Source organism: Hyla sarda, chromosome 9 (genome assembly GCF_029499605.1).
Source record: "Hyla sarda isolate aHylSar1 chromosome 9, aHylSar1.hap1, whole genome shotgun sequence".
NCBI classification, from domain to species: domain Eukaryota; kingdom Metazoa; phylum Chordata; class Amphibia; order Anura; family Hylidae; genus Hyla; species Hyla sarda.
Window position 1 is genome coordinate 156,758,658 of NC_079197.1, and position 22,121 is coordinate 156,780,778.

The 22,121-nt window shown below is 43.5% G+C and overlaps 1 protein-coding gene across 1 annotated transcript in view; it reads right to left on the reverse strand.

Moving 5' to 3' along the window:
• SARS2 (seryl-tRNA synthetase 2, mitochondrial) overlaps positions 1-21,973 on the reverse strand; it is a 33,492-nt gene extending 11,519 nt beyond the window's left edge. Inside the window, exons 1-9 of the mRNA XM_056541061.1 lie at positions 21,683-21,973; positions 18,694-18,789; positions 14,390-14,419; positions 13,418-13,558; positions 11,130-11,184; positions 6,824-6,887; positions 6,320-6,425; positions 3,839-3,886; positions 181-289 (exon numbers count right to left, since the gene is read on the reverse strand). Coding sequence (XP_056397036.1) covers positions 181-289; positions 3,839-3,886; positions 6,320-6,425; positions 6,824-6,887; positions 11,130-11,184; positions 13,418-13,558; positions 14,390-14,419; positions 18,694-18,789; positions 21,683-21,949 — 916 coding nt within the window. The 5' untranslated portion in view covers positions 21,950-21,973. The remainder of the gene's footprint in view (positions 1-180; positions 290-3,838; positions 3,887-6,319; positions 6,426-6,823; positions 6,888-11,129; positions 11,185-13,417; positions 13,559-14,389; positions 14,420-18,693; positions 18,790-21,682) is intronic.
• Positions 21,974-22,121: the final 148 nt, after the last annotated feature.

Genomic DNA, 22,121 nt, shown 5'->3' on the forward strand with positions numbered 1-22,121 from the left:
CAAATTTCAATCCGTATACGGTTTTCAACCGTATACGGATTGAAATTTGTACACACGTTTTGATACAGTTAAGTCCGGTTTTGAGGAGTCCGTTTTTTTAATCAAAAACCTGATACGGTAACTGTATTGCAGAAACGTGGTGTGAACCCAGCCTTACTAGGCAGGGACTTGTAGTCTTACCTGCGACTCCAACCTCTGAGGTCCCGGCTAGATGCAGGTCCGGGTGGGCAGATGGATCCAGGCTGTAGACCTGCGAGCTGTGGGCGGTTGGCTGCATGCCACAACCTTCCTGGGACATTGGGGGCAGTGTACAGGTTAGTAAGATGCAAGAAACATGGTTATTATAACAGATCATTGGGGATAAACTGTACACAGTGGACAAAGAGGTCTCAAACAGAAGCTGCGACTAATCCCACTAATATAATATAAACCACCTCTTAGGGTGGGTTCACATAGCTGTTTGTCCCCACGGTTTTCTATCAGGTTTTTCAGTCAAAACCGTATTCCTCAAAACCGGACCAAACTGTATGCAACCGTGCGCTTAAAAAGGACCCGTATACGGCTTGAAATTTTTTTGTCTGGTTGCATGCGGTTTTTAACAATTAAATCAAATCCGGTTGAGATTTTTCTTCTTTTTAAAGAAAGTTTCAATTGTTCGGTGGGTTTGACTTTAGAATTGCAATACAAATGTGCAAAGTTAAAAACCGTATAGGGAAAACTGGAGTGAATTGTAGACACTACTGTTCTCATTGACTTCCATATTACAACAACCATACACAGTTACAATACGTTTCTTTCACCCGGACCAAAAACCGTGGTAGAACACGGTTTTGAGTACGGGGTGAAAAAAAATAAAATGTATTACAAACAAACCACACGCAACCGGATGCATTAAGTTGCATACAGTTTCCAATGCAGTCTATGGATATGGTTTCCCATACGGTTGCATGCGGTTTAAAATTTAAAACCGTACACGGAAACCACAGGGACAAACTGTGATGTGAACCCACCCTTACCCACTGTGGGTCATATTAAAGGGAACCGATCAGAGGATTTTAGCATGTGTAACGCTTGACAACACGTTATAAATGCTAAAAATCATTAACCTCACAATCCCCGGGGGACGTTTATACCCCCAGCGATGGTGAAGATAATAAGTTATGAAGTCCCCCCCCCCCCCCCCCCCCGGCGAAGACTTATACTCACCAGCTCAGTTCGCTGCAGCCATGGTCCCGCCCCCTCGCCTTGATTGATGGGAGCAGAGCGATGACGGGAGCCGTCATTCAAGCCGTCAGGGCGGGACCACGGCCGGAGCAACGGGAGCTGGTAAGTGTAAGTCCCCACCCAGAGGCGGCCGGGGAACTTTATATCTTAATATCTTTACAATCCTTGGGGGCACAAATGTCATATATATTTAGCATATATAACGCGTTGTCGAGCATTCTATATGCTAAAATCTGCTGATTGGTTCCCTTTCAAGAAGTATACTTGTAATCCATACTGAGCTGGGTCCATCAATATTACCCCAGACACCATTACTAAACCTGCCCCTGCTCAACCCCGTAAGGAAAGAAGCATAGAGAACAGTGATGTAGGGTCTATATAGGCAGCTGCTATGGAGGCAATGGGACAAGGGGGGCCCCTGACTGCGGTTGTGTGGTCTGCCTCTATAGGCCCCAGTACTGCTGAACTTAACCATCTCCCATTCCAGCAGAACTTTATAGGACTGGACGGGAGCTAGCTCTAGCAGAACGCTGGTGAAGTGAAAACACTGTGACCCGTAGCCGAATGAGACCTGAGCTCAGCGCTCTCAGACCTTCTCAGAGCTGATCGCTGTTAGGCTAGGACTCCACTGAGATTTTTGCCCTGCGATTTTTGTGGCATAAAAACGTCAGAAAAAAAAAAAAAAAAAACAAGAAAAAAATGCCACAGTTTTTCCCTGCGTTTTGGCGTTTTTACCTTTGAGTGAAATTTGCCGTTTTTGGCCCCTTTTGCTTTTTTTTTTTTTTACAAAATAGTTGGGTACAAAAAAAAATAAAATAAAAGAATGCAGTAGGGATGTAAAAATGTATTTAACTAAATGTTTATTTTTTATAACAAAATTTAAATCCATTTTTTTTATAAAATGTGTGTGTGTTTAACTTTTTTTTCCACATTTTTTATGTAGTACTACTACTCCCAGCATGGAACAAGACTGTTCCATGATGGGAGTAGTAGTACCTGTACTATAGACATATCGCCCCGGGTGTCAGTCTGACACCCGATGCGATCGTCCATAATATAGCAGAAATGTGGCTCTATACAGCGCTCCTATCTCTGCTCTATTCACATCACTCATTCATATTTCCCACCCAGAGTTGTGATTGTCTGGAACCATCTGACCAATCTCAGCGCTCAGCGGGAAATATGAATATGTGTATATATACGTCAGTGCAGGGGACCAGAGCGGCCGCCGAAACAATACATTATACAAGAGGATCGCAACGGGCGATCTGTCAATAAGTACAGGTAAATACTACTCCCATCATGGAACAGTGTGTTCCATGCTGGGAGTAGTAGTACTACCTAAAAAAGTTAAAAAAAAAATACAAGTGAAAAACACACACTACATTTTTATTATGGCCGCCTACATTTTTAGCACTTTACCCGATAACATAAATTGATCCCTGTTTAAAAATTAATAAACATTTCGTAATAAACATTTTTTATGGTACCCTACGAAATTTTTATTAAAAAAGGTATCTCCATAATTTTTTTGGATCGCTAAAGTCCAAAAAAGAATTAAAAAAACCTGCAAAAACGCAAAATTTAAAACCAACATGCCGTTTTTGCTCTCCCATAGACTTCTATGAGATGAAAACGCCACGATTTCAGGGCAAAAAACGCCAAACTAGGTATTGGCAGGCGTTTTGAAAATCCAGCCTCTGAGCCAGAAATTGCTGAAAAACGCCAAAAGGATTAAAACAACCGCCAAACTGAAAAACGCCAAGTGAATCTGGCATTTTGCAGTTTACCATTGACTTGCAGCTAACATCTGGACGCAGCGTTTTTTCACTGAAAAAACGCCGTGCGGGAAAATTGGCGTTTTTGCAAAAAAAAAAAAACCTCAGCGGAGTTCCAGCCTTAGGGTTAGAGATTAGGATTAGAGGTTAGGGTAAAGGTTTAGGGGGTAAAGGATTAGGTGGTAAAGGTTAGGATTAGGGGGTAAAGGTTAGAATTAGGGGGTAAAGGTTAAGATTAAGGGGTAAAGGTTAAGATTAAGGGGTAAAGGTTAAGATTAAGGGGTAAAGGTTAAGATTAAGGGGTAAAGGTTAAGATTAAGGGGTAAAGGTTAAGATTAAGGGGTAAAGGTTAAGATTAGGGGGTAAAGGTTAAGATTAGGGGGTAAAGGTTAAGATTAGGGGGTAAAGGTTAAGATTAGGGGGTAAAGGTTAAGATTAGGGGGTAAAGGTTAAGATTAGGGGGTAAAGGTTAAGATTAGAGTTAGGGAGTGAGAGGGTGCCAGCTGTAAAGCAGACATGTGTGTCCCTGTGCGGAGGGTCACATTCCGCTACAAATCCCATACCAGGCACCAGATGTCAGAACGCAATGAATGCCGACAGCACAGCAGCCCCTCAGTATACATTATGCCCGCAGCTCTGAAGATCTTTGCTGGTGAGGAATAGCAAGCAGGCGGTGTGGGGATGTACCGGGGTAACAAAACAGAGGTTGGGGGGGGGGGGTTCGTAGTGGTGACAGGTTAGTGGGTCCCTATAGCAAAATCAGGATGGGAGGCTCACATTTTGCTATGGGGTCCCTATGAATTCTACGTGCATACCTAAATATGAATAAGACTTACAAATACCGCTCCTCTCAGCATGTCCGGCACAGACAGTGGAATGAATCCCTGCAGTAAACACAAAGTAGAAGACAATTTAAGGGTTTGTGCAGAATTCGATAAACATGGCTTCTTACTTTCAGAAACTGCAGCATACCTATGCATAGGTTGTGTCTGGTAAAGCAGTTTAGCTTGACTGCAGTGAGCGAGACAGCATTAAAGGGGTACACCCCTGCCCCAGCGTTTGGAACAGTTTTGAACGTGAGGTCACAGCCATGCCCCCCTCAATGCAAGGCTATAGATGTCACAACCCCTGCACCCAGCGTTCGAAACAAAATGTTCCCAACGCAGCGACAGGGGAGTACCCCTTTAAAATACCAGTAACATACCAAATGGCCGGCACCCTGCTGGTAAGTGTAGTGCACGGGATCAATATTCAAATGCCCAGCGCTCTCTAGTGGCTTCTGAAGGGTTTATTAAAAATTGCCTGATGCACTGCAGCCCCCCACTTAGCATTTCTCAGTTAACAAGTATGTGCACACATAGCCATCAGTCAATGATAAGGACCACCCACTGGACTCCTAAAACTAGAATGAGCAGAGGTTTGGGAGGAGATTTATCAAAATCTGTCCAGAGGGAAAGTTGCCCAGTTATCCATAGCAACCAATCAGATCGCTTCTTTCATTTTATACAAGGCCTATGCAAAATGAAAGAAGCCATCTGATTGGTTGCTATGGGCAACTTTTCCTTTGTACAGGTATTAATAAATCTCCCCTTTAAAGTGTACCAGTCATTTACACAAAATATGTTGACATGTCAAATGGTTTCACCGGTCAGGGGTCTCAGTGCCGAGACTCCAACCAAAGAGGAGAAGAAGTGGTGAGAAGCGCATGGTATCTCTGCCCAGCTTATCCGGACGGCCCCATAGACTCCTAATGATGCCCGAATAATGGAAACTTTTCACAGAAACACAATGAAAAGACCGGGCTAGTCAGAACATGCACCCATACCCTTGGTGCACAAAAAAGGGAGTGAAACAAAAACTAAAATATCTGGCACTTGACATCTTAAACATATTAGGGCACAAAATAAGTAAAAAAAATGTATTAAAAATATACACACACAATATAAATATTAAATAATTCCTATAATCATGGTAACAGGGCCCTTGTGGGTGAACTATATGGTTAAATTAGTAAATTAAATAAACGACCATGTAGTGTGCATAATAAAATAAAATAAAAATGGAAAAAGGTTAAAATTAGTCAAATTAAACAAGTGTTAACCTTATTTTTTTATTTTATTATTATGCATTTTACGTGGTGGTTTATTTCATTTACTATGTTAACCATATAGTTCACCCACAAGGACCCTGTTGGTGGTAAACACGACTACAAGAATACTTTAATATTTATATTGTGTGTGTATATCTTTAATACATTTTTTAACTTCAAACTGATACCAAAAAGTTCTGTAAATTCCAACTGTTTAAAAATCTTCCAATACTTCTCAGCTGCTGTATTCTACAGAGGAAGTTGTGTAGTTCTTTTCAGTCTGACCACAGTGCTCTCTGCTAACACCTCTCTTCATGTCAGGAACTGTCCAGAGCAGGAGAGGTTTGTTATGGGGATTTGCTCCTACTCTGGACAATTCCTGACATGGACAGAGGTGTCAGCAGAGAGAGCCCTGTGGTCAGACTGGAACGAACTACACAATTTCCTCTGGAGCATACAGCAGCTGATAAGTACTGGAAGGAGTAACACCTATATTGAAGTCATTTACAAATCTGTATAACTTTATGGCACTAGATGTTAAAAAAAAAATTTCCTCTGGAGTACCCCTTTAAGGGTGAAATTGGTTGCATTTTAGGGTGCGTTCCCACCTGGCGTATATGCAGCGTATTTCACGCTAGGCAAAATTTGCGGCAGCAGCAGGAAATACGCTGCGTATTCCTCGCTCACTATACACACACAAGGCTTTCCGGCGGCAGCCCTATGCGTGTAGTGAGTTTTAGATGCGGGGCTGTTGCCAGCGTGACTGCGACGGGCGGTTCCACTTCCAAAACTCACTGCACACATAGGGCTGCCGCCGGAAAGCCTTTCTGTGTGTATAGTGAGCGAGGAATACTCAGTGTATTTCCCGCTGCTGCCACAAATTTTGCACATGCTGCGTATACGTCAGGTGGGAACGCACCCTTAAGGGTTAAAATACACTTTGGTATGAGTTAAAGTTAACTGTTCAGAACGCTGGAGCCGGGAGCTCGTGACGTCATAGCCCCGCCCCCAAAACGCAAGTCTATGGGAAGGGGCGTGACATCTTGAGGGGCGTGGCTATGATGAGGGGCGGGGTGGGGCTACGAGCTCCCGGCACCGGCTCCAGCGTTCGGAATAGTTTGTTTGGCAACGGAGTACCCCTTTAAGCATCAACTATATTACTGTAAAGACAGTGGGGTGGGGGGGGGGCATCCCATAGACTGTAATAAGATTATATCTTCTCTTTTACCTTTTTAACAAGTTTAGTAATTGAGAAGTTCACCAGCGCGTGCTGCAACATGGCACCAGCTCCACGTAGGTAGTAACAGCGGTTCCCAGAGATGTGAGAAAGACGTCTGCAGATAAGACAAAATATAGATCTAAATAAAAAAATTGTCATATGTGCGTCTGGAAACCTGGCTTCATCCATACATAGAGCACAACATGTCCCCTACGTGTCACAGCACAAAGGCTTTACCCCGAGGGCTCTATTCTCTTTCCATCTGTGAGTAATTATACGTAATTGTGTGAAAAGGGCATGGCGGTCACAGACAGGTATACAGCCGCCATCGTGTATATATATATATATACATACAGACAGGACTGACATAAGCCATTAGACTGGAAAGTGCCTCAGGTCCGAGCCCTTTATGTGAGATTTACGATGTACGAGCAGCCGATATACAATTCTGCCATCATACACAAGAGCATCAGGGAAAGATCATGAGGACTGGAGGAAAAAGTGAATCCGTACCTCTGCCTGATGATATCCAGGTCTTCCCCGATCTCCAGGTGACCCCGAACATTAAAATCAAACTCTAGAAGCAACAGAATAATTATTATAGGGGTAGTTATCAGCTGCTGAAGTTGCGTTGTTATTTTCTGTCTGACAACAGTGCTCTCTGCTGACACCTTAGGATTGCTAAGGGGATTTGCTCCTACTCTGGACAGTTCCCGAGACAGACAGAGGTCTCCACAGAGAGAACTGTGGTAAGACAGAAAAGAACAACTCAACTTCAGCAACTGATAAGTACTGGTAGGATAAAGATTTTTTTTTTTATACAGTTGATATGAAAAAAAAAATTGTACCCAACAACTTTAACATTAAGCATTATTTTACTTACCCTGAATTACAGCATGTGTCTTATTACAAAGCTGCATTCACAGTTCTGTAGGCTTCAGAGCTGAAACCTCTTTAACCCATTAAGGACACAGCCCATTTTCACCTCTAGGACTCGGCCCTTTTTTGCACATCTGACCACTGTCACTTTAAACATTAATAACTCTGGAATGCTTTTAGTTATTCTGATTCCAAGACTGTTTTTTCGTGACATATTCTACTTTAACATGGTGGTAAATTTTTGTGGTATCCTTTCTTGGTGAAAAATCCCCAAATTTGAAGAAAAAATTTAAAATTTAGCATTTTTCTAACTTTGAAGCTCTCTGCTTGTAAGGAAAATGGATATTCCAAATATTTTTTTTTGGGTTCACATATACAATATGTCTATTTTATGTTTGCATCATAAAATTGACGAGTTTTTACTTTTGGAAGACACCAGAGGGCTTCAACGGTCAGCAGCAATTTTCCAATTTTTCACTAAATTTTCAAACTCACTATTTTTCAGGGACCAGTTCAGGTTTGAAGTGGATTTGAAGGGTCTTCATATTAGAAATACCCCATAAATGACCCCATTATAAAAACTACACCCCCCAAAGTATTCAAAATGATATTCAGTCAGCATTTTAACCCTTTAGGTGTTTCACAGGAATAGCAGCAAAGTGAAGGAGAGAATTCACAATCTTCATTTTTTACACTCGCATGTTCTTGTAGACCCAATTTTTGAATTTTTACAAGGGGTTGGTTTTCCCCCGTATTTCACATTTTTTAAAGGGTTAATAGCAGAAAAGACCCACCCAAAATTAGTAACCCCATCTCTTCTGAGTATGGAAGTACCCCATAAGTGGACCTGAAGTGCACCACGGGCGAACTACTATGCTCAGAAGAGAAGGAGTCATATTTGGCTTTTTGAGAGCAAATTTTGCTCGGGGGCATGTCGCATTTAGGAAGGCCCTATGGTGCCAGAACAACAAAACCCCCCCACATGGCATACCATTTTGGAAACTAGATCCATTGAGAAACATAACAAGGAATTAAGTGAGCCTTAATACGCCACAGGTGTTTCACGACTTTTGCATATGTAAAAAAAAATAAAAAATAAAAATTCCACTAAAATGTGGGTTTCCCCCCAAATTTCACATTTTTGCAAGGGTTAATAGCAGAAAAGACCCCCCAAAATTTGCAACCCCACATGGCAAACCATTTTGGAAACTAGACCCCTCACAGAATGTAATGAGGGGTACAGTGAGCATTTACCCCCCACTGGTGTCTGACAGATCTTTGGAACAGTGGGCTGTGCAAAATTTTTCATTTTCACGGACCACTGTTCCAAAGATCCGTCAGACACCTGTGGGGTGTAAATTCTCACTATACCCCTTATTACATTCCGTGAGGGGTGTAGTTTCCAAAATGGGGTCACATGTGGGTGTATTTTTTTTTTTTTTGCGTTTGTCAGAACCGCTGTAACAATCAGCCACCCCTGTGCAAATCACCTCAAATGTACATGGTGAACTCTCCCTTCTGGGCCTTGTTGTGCGCCCTCAGAGGACTTTACGCCCACATATGGGGCATCTCCGTACTCGGGAGAAATTGCATTACAAGTTTTGGGGGGCGTTTTTCCCTCTTACCTCTTGTGAAAATGAAAAGTATGCGGCAACACCAGCATGTTAGTGTAAAAATGTTTATTTTTTTACACTAACATGCTGGTGTAGACCCCAACATTTCCTTTTCATAAGGGGTAAAATGAGAAAAAGCCCCCCAAAATTTGTTATGCAATTTCTCCCGAGTACGGCGATACCCCATATGTGACCCTATTCTGTTGCCTTGAAAAACAACAGGGCTCCAAAGTGAGAGCGCCATGCGCATTTGAGGCCTGGATTAGGGACTTGCATAGGGGTGGACATAGGGGTATTCTATGCCAGTGATTCCCAAACAGGGTGCCTCCAGCTGTTGTAAAACTCCCAGCATGCTTGGACAGTCAATTGCTGTCCAGAAATGCTGGAGTTTTTGTTTTGCAACAGCTGGAGACTCCATCTTAGAAACACTGCCGTACAATAAGTTTTTCATTTTTATTGGGGGAGGGGGGTGGTGGGCAGTGTACGTGTGTATATGTAGTGTTTTACTCTTTATTCTATGTTAGTGTAGTGTAGTGTTTTTAGGTTACATTCACACTGGAGGCAGATTACACTGAGTCTCCCACTAGGAATTTGAGCTGCGGCGGAAAATTTGTTGCAGCTCAAACTTGAAGCGGGGAACTCACTGTAATCTGCCGCCAGTGTGAATGTACTCTGTACATTCACATGGGGGGGGGGGGGGGGGGGGGTGGGGGACAAAACTACAACTCCCAGCATGCACTGACAGACCATGCATGCAGGGAGTTGTAGTTTTGCAACAGCTGGAGGCACACTGGTTGGAAAACCCTGAGTTAGGTTCTATGTTCCTGAATGCTGGGACTTGTAGTTTTGCAAGATTTAGAGGGGTTCAGGTTGTAGATCACTGTCCAGTGGTCTCTAAACTGTGGCCCTCCAGATGTTGCAAAACTACAACTCGCAGCATGCCCAGACAGCAAACTGCTGTCTGGGCATGCTGAGAGTTGTAGTTTTGCAACATATGGAGGGCTACAGTTTGAGACCACTGCATATTGATGTAAAACCTGAACCCCTCTAAATATTGCAAAACTACAAGTCCCAGCATGCCCACACAAACAGCTGTCTGGGCATGCTGGGAGTTGTAGTTTTGCAACATCTGGAGGGCCACGGTTTAGAGACCACTGTAAACTGTGGCGCTCCGGATGTTGCTAGGCAACAACTCACCTGGCAGGACCCGAATGAATTGCTGCCGCCGCCGCACGTGGGGGATCCCTGCATGGAGGATCGCGCTTCGGGATCCAGGTAAGGGACCTTCGGCGCCGGTCACTGAACAGTTCCCCCGTTTTGCCCTGACACCGATAGGTGGGCAAAGTGGGGGAACCAAACTTTAACCCCACCTCCCCCGGTCTGCTATCGGTCAGTCGCTCGGCCGACCAATAGCAGGGATAGGAGGGGTGGCACCCCTGCCACCAAACTCCTATCCCTTCAGGGGGATCGAGGGTGTCTCGGACACCCCCGATCCCTCTTATTTTCCGGGTCACCAGTGACCCGTATGACCCGCAATCGCTCAGATCGCAGGTCTGAAATGACCTGCGATTTGCGCTCATCGCGGTCATGGGGGGGGGGTCTCAGGACCCCCCTCGGCGATGTTCCGGGATGCCTGCTGTTACACTTGGCGGCGCCGTACATGTACGTCGCTCGTCGTGAAGGGGTTATCCAGGAAAAAAACTTTTTTTTTTTTTTTTTTTATATATCAATTGGCTCCAGAAAGTTAAACAGATTTGTAAATGACTTCTATTAAAAAATCTTAATCCTTTCAGTACTTATGAGCTGCTGAAGTTGAATTGTTCTTTTCTGTCTAAGTGCTCTCTGATGACACGTGTCTCGGGAGCTGTCCAGAGTAGAAGCAAATTCCCATAGGAACTGCACAGAGCAGAATAGGTTTGCTATGGGAACATGCTGGGAGTTGTAGTTTAGCAACACCTGGAGGCACACTGTTCGGAGACCACTGTTGTACAGGATTAAAAAAACATGGCTGCGCCATTACAGCTCCACTTCATTGAAGCAAAAGAGTCTGAGGTGCAATACCAGAAACAACCTGTGGACAAGTGTGGTGTTGTTTTCAGAGAGAAGCAGCCATGTTTTTCTAATCCTGAACAACCGCTGATCTCTGGTTGGTTGCAACGTACCTAGTGATTCGTGACCCCAAAAGTTGGTGCTTTATTTTGTATAACGTTGTCCACTTATACAATTCCACGATTTTTCACACAAGCAACTACCTGTGTGACTTGTGCTGCAGTTTTTTTTATATGCTAATTTTTAATCAGTCCCGCACCATTCACCCGACTCCTTACCTGGTTTCTCTCCAATGACCTCCAGGACCCGAGCCTTGCTTTCGTCCCCGATAGGCTGCAGAAGAAGAGAGACAAGACATTACGCTGTATACTGAGGACCATCGTGGTCTGATGACACCATTATTGACTAATGACCACTGTGGCATTCAGCAGGAAAAAAAGCAAAAAATTTCACGGTTAAAAGGAGTATTCCGGGGGAAAAAAAAAACCTTCTTTTTATATATCAACTGGCTCCAGAAAGTTAAACAGATTTGTAAATTACTTCTATTAAAAAAAAATCTTAATCCTTCCAATAATTATCAGCTACTGAAGTTAAGTTGTTCTTTTCTGTCTGACAACAGTGCTCTCTGCTGACATCTCTGCTTGTCTCGGGAACTGCACAGAGGAGAAGTGGTTTGCTATGGGGATTTGCTTCTACTCTGGACAGTTCCCGAGACAGGTGTCATCAGAGAGCACTTAGACGGAAAAGAACAACTCAACTTCAGCAGCTCATAAGTACTGAAAGGATTAAGATTTTCTAATAGAAGTAATTTACAAATCTGTTTAACTTTCTGGAGCCAGTTGATTGAAAATATATATATATAGGCAGCACACCAAAATGGGTGAAAAAAGTAAGTGCTTTTATTCCAAGGAGAATTGACAACGTTTCAGCGATCTCTCACCGCCATTTTCAAGTCAAGTCAAAATGGCGGTGAGAGATCGCTGAAACGTTGTCAATTCTCCTTGGAATAAAAGCACTTACTTTTTTCACCCATTTTGGTGTGCTGCCTATATCCATTTATATCTAAAGAGGACCGGAGCACCGAGGTTCAAGGGCTTGCACCCAATCACCTGGATACGAGGAGGTGCTGCTTTGTATGATATATATATATATATATATATATATATTCAAAGTTTTTTCCCAGATAACCCCTTTAACCCCTTAACGACGCAGGATGTAAATGTACGTCCTGGTGATGTGGTACTTAACGCACCAGGACGTAAATTTACGTCCTAATCATAACCGTGAGCATCGGAGCGATGCCCGGATCATGGGCGGCACGTAACTGCTGCTGATCGCAGCCAGGGACCGCCCGTAATGGCAGACATCCGCGATCCTGCGGATGTCCGCCATTAACCCCTCAGATGCCGTGATCAATACAGATCACGGCATCTGCAGCATCGCTGTCACTAAAACGGATGATTGGATCGCCCGAAGCGCTGACGCGGCGATCCGATCATCCAGCACGGCAGACGGAGGTCCCCTCACCTGCCTCCGCTGCCTTCCCGGCATCTTCTGCAGATTGCCTTCCTGCAGACCAGAGCAGAAGATCACTGATAACGCTGATCAGTGCTATGTCCTATACATAGCACTGATCAGTATTAGCAATCGAATGATTGCTATAAATAGTCCCCTATGGGGACTATTAAAGTGTAAAAATAAAAGTTAACCCCCTCCCCCAATAAAAACACAAATTGTCCCATTTTCCCTATTTCACCCCCAAAAAGTGTTAAAAAAATATTTTATATACATATTTGGTATCACCGCGTGTGTAAATATCTGAACACATAAAATGTTAATGATACCGTACGGTGAATGGCGTGAACGTAAAAATAAAACAATAGTCCAAAATAGATGCTTTTTTATAACATTTTATTCCCCAAAAAAATTAAAAATGGATTCTAAGTTCTATATAAGCAAATATGGTATCAATAAAAAGTACAGATCACAGCACAAAAAATTAGCCCTTATACCGTCGCTTATACGGAAAAATGAAAAAGTTATAGGTCTTCAAAATAGGGGGATTTTAAATGTACTAATTTGGTTTAAAAGTTTACGATTTTTTTTTTTTTACGCAACAGTAATAGAAAAGTATATATTATCATGGGTATAATTTTAATCGTATTGACCCAAAGAATAAATAACACGTAATTTTTACCATAAATTGTACAGCGTGAAAACAAAACTGCGGTTTTCTTTTTAATTTCACCACACAAATAGTATTTTTTTGGTTGCGCCATACATTTTATGGTAAAGTGAGTGATGGCATTACAATGGACAACTGGTCGCGCAAAAAACAAGCCCTAATACTAGTCTGTGGATGAACATATAATAAAGAGTTATGATTTTTTTTGAAGGCGAGCAGGAAAAAACGAAAACGTAAAAATTACATTGTCTGCGTCCTTAAGGCCCAAATGGGCTGCGTCCTTAAGGGGTTAAATACTGCAATACCAGACACATACCATGGAAAGTGTCGCTGTTACTGTGGGATGGTAAGACCTGTTTTTTTCTTTTGTTTGCTACTCACAGTTCCCGGATAGGTTCTATTAGGCAATTTAAGTGCTCGGATGTAGAAAGTCTCCTCCAGATGGTCCTCCTGTCGGTAGAGAGCGTTCAGCTGCTGACGGATCTCCTTACCTCGGTTTCTGATTGTCAGGTACCTGGGGATCTAGATCACAATTCATATCAGTGGTAAAATGGGGAGAAAATATGACTACAGCTGTAATGGAACCACATGTCCCAGCATGCCTCCAATATATCTGTAGTATTGTCATTAATCCTACATACATTTCACACCACATTTATCAAACTATACACGTGTCCAAGACCGACCATTATATCCCCACAGCTCACATTTGTATCTGGCTGTAAGGCTACTAGCTATAGCAGAAGCCCTCCTCCACTGCCCTATCTGATGTAGGAGAACCGATACTTTACATCCCACCTCCTCTCCATTAAAGGGGTACTACGGTGGGAATAGTTTTTTTTTTTTTTTTTTTTTAAATCAACTGGTGCCAGAAAGTTAAACAGATTTGTAAATTACTTTGATTAAAAAATCTTAATCCTACCAGTACTTATTAGCTATTGAATATTACAGAGGAAATTAATTTCTATTTGGAAGACAGCGCTCTCTGCTGACATCACGAGCATAGTGCTCTCTGCTGACATCTCTGTCCATTTAAGGAACTGTCCAGAGCAGCATATGTTTGCTATGGAGATTTTCTCCTACTCTGGACAGTTCTTAATATGGACAGAGATGTCAGCAGAGAGCACTGTGGTCATGATGTCAGCAGAGAGCTCTGTGTTCCAAAAAGAAAAGAATTTCCTCTGTAGTATTCAGCAGCTAATAAGTACTGGAATGATAAAGATTTTTTTAACTTTCTGGCACCAGTTGATAAAATAAATAAAGTTTTCCACCAGAGTACCCCGTTAAGCCCCACCACTCTGATGTTCCTATTGTGCCATATGTAACAAGAGGAAACAAAATGGAAATACTTACAGACTGCAGCTCCTTCCGATCGTGTGATAGCTGAAAGGAGGGAAAAAAGAATACGGAAAGCAGCTTCAGGCTGTGTTCACACAGAGCAGTTTTGTTGCAGTAAAATTACATTTTTTAAATCAAAACAAACAATGGGGGCATGTGAACACGGCCTAGGAAAATAACAGGAGCCTGACGCCACCCATCTATATGTCACATTATACCCCCAGATGGCGTTTAGCATATTCAGCTACCGCTAGTGTGCACCACATGATGTGTTACATTTCATATTGTCCCTATATCCTGAGTGTGACACTTTAAAGGGGTTATCCAGGGAAAAACTTTTTTATATATATCTCAACTGGCTCCAGAAAGTTTAACAGATTTGTAAATTACTTCTATTAAAAAATCGTAATCCTTTCAGTACTTATGAGCTTCTGAAGTTAGGGTTGTTCTTTTCTGTCTAAGTCCTCTCTGATGACACTTGTCTCGGGAACCGCCCAGTTTAGAAGCAAATTCCCATAGCAAACCTCTTCTAAACTGGGCGGTTCCCGAGACACGTGTCATCAGAGAGGACTTAGACAGAAAAGAACAACCCTAACTTCAGAAGCTCATAAGTACTGAAAGGATTAAGATTTTTTAATAGAAGTAATTTACAAATCTGTTTAACTTTCTGGCACCAGTTGATAGATTATATATATATATATATATATATATATATATATATATATATATATATATATATATATATATATAAAAAAAAGTTTTCCCTGGATAACCCCTTTAATCTTGTCCTGGAACATGTATAAATGAATATACAGTAAGTTCAGAATCTTCTCATGCAACCCTAGGGTCAGAGGGTCAGAAAAACCAGACATATATGAGATGAAGCCGCACAGATGACTGACCTATCAGGACTAACACTAAACAACCAATCAGTGGGCCACGACCTGTCACAAAACTACAATTCTCATCGTGATAGGAACCGTAATAATGCAACAGCTAGAAGACCACAGGTCAATAGGAATCTGTCAGCTTTATTTGCTTTTAAAGGGGTACTCCGCTGCTCAGCGTTTGGAACAAACTGTTCCGCATGCTGGAGCCGGCGTCGGGAGCTCATGACTTCATAGCCCCGCCCCCTCAATGCAAGTCTAGAGGGGGCGGGGCTATGACGTCATGAGCTCCCGACGCCAGCTCCAGCGTTCGGAACAGTTTGTTCCAAACGCTGAGCAGCGGTGTACCCCTTTAAGTGCTGCAGACACTATTAGGGTCTTCAATTAGAGGGTAAAAAAATAAATGGTCGCACATCCACAACATGCACCTTGACCTAATGCTTATCAGCAACATTTATTAAATTAACAGGTCGTTAGTACTTTATGATTATGAAGTGCAAGCCCGCTAGCCACGTCACGGCCACCTGTAAGTGACGGGTCCCTAACATCCCTAGCATAAAATGGCGCAGCACTGTGAGGCGACCACCACCGCCCCAACACCAGTGCCTACAGGGGGGGGGGGGGGGGGAACAACCCACTGGCAGAGCAGCCCCAATGCCACTCAAACTAGTCTCTGAGCTACGCCTCCCCACAGCAATGGCCGCCGCACTGCACCGCACCAGTGTGAACAGGTGTAAAAGCTCACTTATGTGCTCCCAGTCAGAGACTGGGAGGCTGCCAGAAAAGAATAGGGCCCTAATGCAGCTTCCTGCTAATTTATATAGGCCTGAGCTGAGGGGGGAGGGGCAGAGTGCTGACCAAGTGAAAAAAAAAAAAAAAGGAGGGGGAGAGAAAACACATATATAAATTAGTAGGAAGCTGCATAGGGCCCTATTCTTTCTTGTAGGTTCCCAGTCTCTGGCTGGGAGCACATGGTAAGTGAGCTTTTACACCTATTCACACTGGTGCGGTGCTGTGTGGCGTCCAATGCTGCTGCGGCACTGTCTCTGTGGGGAGGAATTTTTTTTGTCTGTACGCCATTAACCGTGCTGTTTAACCCCTTAAGGACGCAGGACGTAAATGTACGTCCTGGTGAGGTGGTACTTAACGCACCAGGACGTACATTTACGTCCTGTGCATAACCGCGGGCATCGGAGCGATGCCCGTGTCATGCGCGGCTGATCCCGGCTGCTGATCGCAGCCAGGGACCCGCCGGCAATGGCCGACGCCCGCGATCTCGCGGGCGTCCGCCATTAACCCCTCAGGTGCCGGGATCAATACAGATCCCGGCATCTGCGGCAGTGCGCGATTTAAATGAACGATCGGATCGCCCGCAGCGCTGCTGCGGGGATCCGATCATTCATAACGCCGCACGGAGGTCCCCTCACCTTCCTCCGTGCGGCTCCCGGCGTCTCCTGCTCTGGTCTGAGATCGAGCAGACCAGAGCAGAAGATGACCGATAATACTGATCTGTTCTATGTCCTATACATAGAACAGATCAGTATTAGCAATCATGGTATTGCTATGAATAGTCCCCTATGGGGACTATTCAAGTGTAAAAAAAAAATGTAAAAAAATGTAAAAGTAAAAGTAAAAAAAAAGTGAAAAATCCCCTCCCCCAATAAAAAAGTAAAACGTCCGTTTTTTCCTATTTTACCCCCAAAAAGCGTAAAAAATTTTTTTTATAGACATATTTGGTATCGCCGCGTGCGTAAATGTCCGAACTATTAAAATAAAATGTTAATGATCCCGTACGGAGAATGGCGTGAACGAAAAAAAAAAAAAAAGTCCAAAATTCCTACTTTTTTAATACATTTTATAAAAAAAAATTATAAAAAATGTATTAAAAGTTTTTTATATGCAAATGTGGTATCAAAAAAAAGTACAGATCATGGCACAAAAAATGAGCCCTCATACCGCCGCTTAAACGGAAAAATAAAAAAGTTAGAGGTCATCAAAATAAAGGGATTATAAACGTACTAATTTGGTTAAAAAGTTTGTGATTTTTTTAAGCGCAACAATAATATAAAAGTATGTAATAATGGGTATCATTTTAATCGTATTGACCCTCAGAATAAAGAACACACGTCATTTTTACCATAAATTGTACGGCGTGAAAACGAAACCTTCCAAAATTAGCAAAATTGCGTTTTTCGTTTTAATTTCCCCACAAAAATAGTGTTTTTTGGTTGCGCCATACATTTTATGATATAATGAGTGATGTCATTACAAAGGACAACTGGTCGCGCAAAAAACAAGTCCTCATACTAGTCTGTGGATGAAAATATAAAAGAGTTATGATTTTTAGAAGGCGAGGAGGAAAAAATGAAAACGTAAAAACGTAAGGCCAAAATGGGCTGAGTCCTTAAGGGGTTAATTAACATTATATATTTATAGTTCAGACATTTACGCATACGCTGATACCACATGTTTATTTTTACCCTGGGACTGACTTGAGTGGCATTGGGGCTGCTCTGTCAGTGGGTCATTCCCCCGTGGGCACTGGTGTTGCGGCAGTGGTGGTCGCCGCTCAGTGCTGCGCCATTTTATGCTAGGGACGTTAGGGACCCTCTATTTACAGGTGGCCGTGATGTGGCTAGTGGACTTGCACTTCATGGTCATAAAGTACTAATGACCTATTATATCAGTGGTCTTCAGCCTGCGGACCTCCAGATGTTGCAAAACTACAACTCCCAGCATGCCCGGACAGCCAACGGCTGTCCGGGCATGCTGGGAGTTGTAGTTTTGCAACATCTGGAGGTCTGCAGGTTGGAGACCACTGTTTTAGTTTAATGTTGCTGAGAAGCCTTAGATCATTGTGCATGTTGTGGATGTGCGGCCATGTCTGTTTTCTCTATTTGAATTCACAATTCGGGTCTATTCACACGGTAGAATTTCCGCAAATTAAAGCCCACAGACTTCTATGGGATTCCGCACGCCCATTCATACTTCAGAATTTCCAAATTTCCTAAGGATAGGGGGGATAAAAATTTTTCCATGATACTTGTCCTTTAACAGCTATCCATCGGTATCTGCAGCTATTAGAGATGAGCGAACTTACAGTAAATTCGATTCGTCACAAACTTCTCAGCTCGGCAGTTGATGACTTTTCCTGCGTAAATTAATTCAGCCTTCAGGTGCTCCGGTGGGCTGGAAAAGGTGGATACAGTCCTAGGAAAGAGTCTCCTAGGAATGTATCCACCTTTTCCAGCCCACCGGAGCACCGGAAAGCTGAACTAATTTATGCATGGAAAAGTTATCAACTGCTGAGCTGAGAAGTTCGTGCCGAATCGAATTTACTGTAAGTTCGCTCATCTCTAGCAGCTATTATCAGCAAATACAGCAGAAAGATTCCCTAAAAGTCCAGAGATCCTGGAGAAACCAAACACTCACCGTCATTTCCTTGACTTCATTGGCCACTAGTGATTTCTCCTCCTCGAGGCTGCAGATGTCTTGTCTTAAAGCCTTTAGTTGTTCCCAGACGTTCACCTGTGACAACATTAAGGACCTGAGGTTACATGATGGACGCCAATACTCAATGGGGGAGATTTATCAAAACCTGTGCAGAGGAAAAGTTGCCCAGTTGCCCATAGCAACCAATCAGATCGCTTCTTTCATTTTGCAGAGGCCTTGTTAAAAGTGAAAGAAGCAATCTGATTGGTTGCTATGGGCAACTGGACAACTTTTCCTCTGGACAGGTTTTGATAAATCTCCCCCAATAAGAATAGAAGTGATAAGCCTCCTTATACCGTATTTTTCGCCCTATAAGACGCACCGGCATATAAGACGCACCCTATTGTAAAGGTCTAAGATCTAGAAAAAAGAAGATTCTGAACCCAACAGTGATCTTCAACCTGCAGACCTCCAGATGTTGCAAAACTACAACTCCCAGCATGCCCGGACAGCCGTTGGCTGTCCGGGCATGCTGGGAGTTGTAGTTTTGCAACATCTGGAGGTCCGCAGGTTGAAGACCACTGGGATAGGAGGTAATACTCACGTGTCGCCGCCGCTCCGGACCCGTCACCGCAGCCCTGGATGTCGCCCTCCATCGCTGTCGCCGCGTCCCCAATGCTCCGGACGTCATCTTCCCCGGGATCCTCGCTTTCCGTCGCCGCCATCACGTCGCTACGCACGCCGCTCCTATTGGATGACGGGGCGGCGTGCGCAACGACGTGATGATGACGAAGGAGAGTGCCGGCCATGCAGGGGATCCCAGCACGGAGCAGACACCGAGGAGGCAGGTAAGGTCCCTCCCGGTGTCCTGTAAGCTGTTCGGGACAACGCGATTTCACTGCGGCGGTCCCGAACAGCCCGACTGAACAGCCGGGTTAGTGTCACTTTCGCTTCAGACGCGGCGGTCAGCTTTGATCGCTGCGTCTGAAGGGTTAATACAGGGCATCACCGCGATCGGTGATGTCCTGTATTAGCCGCGGGTCCCGACCGTTGATGGCCGCAGGTATTCGCCGTATAAGACGCACCAACTTTTCCCCCCAGTTTTGGGGAAGAAAAAGTGCATCTTATACGGCGAAAAATACAGTAATTCTAGCATATAATACACTAATATATATATATATACACACACACGCACACACAATTATTAAGGTGGTGTTACCCCAACTGCTGCAAAACTACAACTCCTAGCATGCCCAGACAGAAAACAGCTGTAAAGCAACAGGCTGGTGCAGTGTTTCCCAACCAGGGTGCCTCCAGCTGTGCAAAACTACAACTCTTAGCACTGCAATAAAATTGCACAATTTTTGTTACAATTTCAGGAAAAATTGTACCAAAAACCTAATATGTGAACAGCCTTAGAGGAGGTGTATAACTACTATATATCCTGATACCATAGCACTGGCAGCAGCAGTATACAGATAGAGCTGGAGGGGAGAGGGATAACTACTATATATATCCTATTTACACAGAACTGGCAGCAGCAGTATACAAAAAGAGCTGGAAGGGAGGTGTATAACTACTATATATCCTGATCCCATAGAGATAGCAGCAGCATTAGACAGATAGAGTTGGAGGGGTCTGGGAGTCAACAGGAGAATCTAATAGGTGATGATGTCAGCCTGTAGTTCACAGAAAGTCAGCTGACGCAGGACTGACCACTTCCTCTGGCACATTGTCATTTTCTGTGGGTTAGGCTGGTGATCACATGACCCAATTACAGTAATAAAATGCATGGATGCAGCCATGCTGTAATACACCAGGTGGCGCTGTAGGACTATGTATGATATGGGGGAAACCCTGGAGCGCTTCTATAAAGGGGAACTCTGGTGGTAGGGAAAAAAAATTCTAATCAACTGGTGCCAGAAAGTTAAACAGATTTGTAAATTACTTCTATTTAAAAATCTTAACCCTTTCAGTACTTATCATATGCTACAGATATACTACAGAGAAATTTGTGAAGTTTTTTCCTGTCTGTCCACAGTGCTCTCTGCTGACACCTCTGTCCATGTCAGGAACTGTCCAGAACAGGAGAGGTTTTCGATGGGGATTTGCTTCTAATCTGGACAGTTCCTGAGACAGACAGAGGTGTCAGCAGAGAGCACTGTGATCAGACTGGAAAGAACTTCACAAATGTCTCTGTTTTATATAGCAGCTAATAACTACTGGAAAGATTAAGATTTTTTTTAATAGAAGTAATGTACAAATCTGTTTAAAGGGGTACTCCGGTGAAAACCTTTTTTCTTTTAAATCAACTGGTGGCGGAAAGTTAAACATATTTGTAAATTACTTCTATTAAAAAATCTTAATCCTTCCTGTACTTGTTAGCTGCTGAATACTACAGAGGAAATTCTTTTCTTTTTGGAATGCTCTCTGATGACATCATGAGCACAGTTCTCTCTGCTGACATTATAATAATAATAACGCTTTATTTATTTATTGTTGTCCTTACTTGGAATATGAACCCAAGTCCCCAGCACTGCAAGGCAGCAGTGCTAACCACTGAGCCACCATGCTGCCCTTAGCATACATCTGATATGCATGGTTGCTAAAATGGACAGAGATGTCAGCAGAGAGCACTGTGCTCGCGATGTCATCAGTGTTCCAAAAATAAAGGAATTTCCTCTGTAGCATTAAGCAGCTAATAAGTACTGGAAGGATTAAGATTTAATAGAAGTAATTTACAAATATGTTTAACTTTCTACCACCAGTTGATTCAAAAGAAAAAAGGTTTTCACCGGAGTACCCCTTTAACTTTCCGGCACCAGTTGATTTGAAAACATTTGTTTTCTACCGGAGTTCCCCTTAAATTCTAGCTTCAGATCCGTTAACAACAGCGACTCCTGCTGGTTACATGATGATACTACACCAAGCTTTATATGAGTGACACCCCAGGTGCAGCAGGGGGCGCTGTGACCTTCTATTCTCTCACCAGAGCCCGCAGCTCTCCCTCCTGAGGTCTGCCCGGTCTCCTCTCCGCCAGTTCCCGCTCAGCAGCCTCTATATCCCGGCTGAGGCTCTCCATGTCCAGCTCGGGCCGGCTGCAGTACCCTTCCCGCACATAGTCATACAGCCGGCTGGGCGGCACCGACTCCCCGGTGCTCAGACTTCGTGCCCCTGTAAAGCCCCGACATACAGACCGGGCACACAGTCTGAGCAGCATGCGAGCCGCCATCTTCCCGAGCGATAAATCGAGCATTCCAATCACAAAGTTCGTTTACCTGAACTGACCAATCAGAAAACCGGAGAATGCTGCAGGTCATTGAAAGAACCAATCACAAGACGTAACGACCCTGCTGTAACTACTGGCCAATCACAACGCGCTGTCATTAGAATCAACCAATGAAAACGCCTGAATGAGCCGCTGTCTT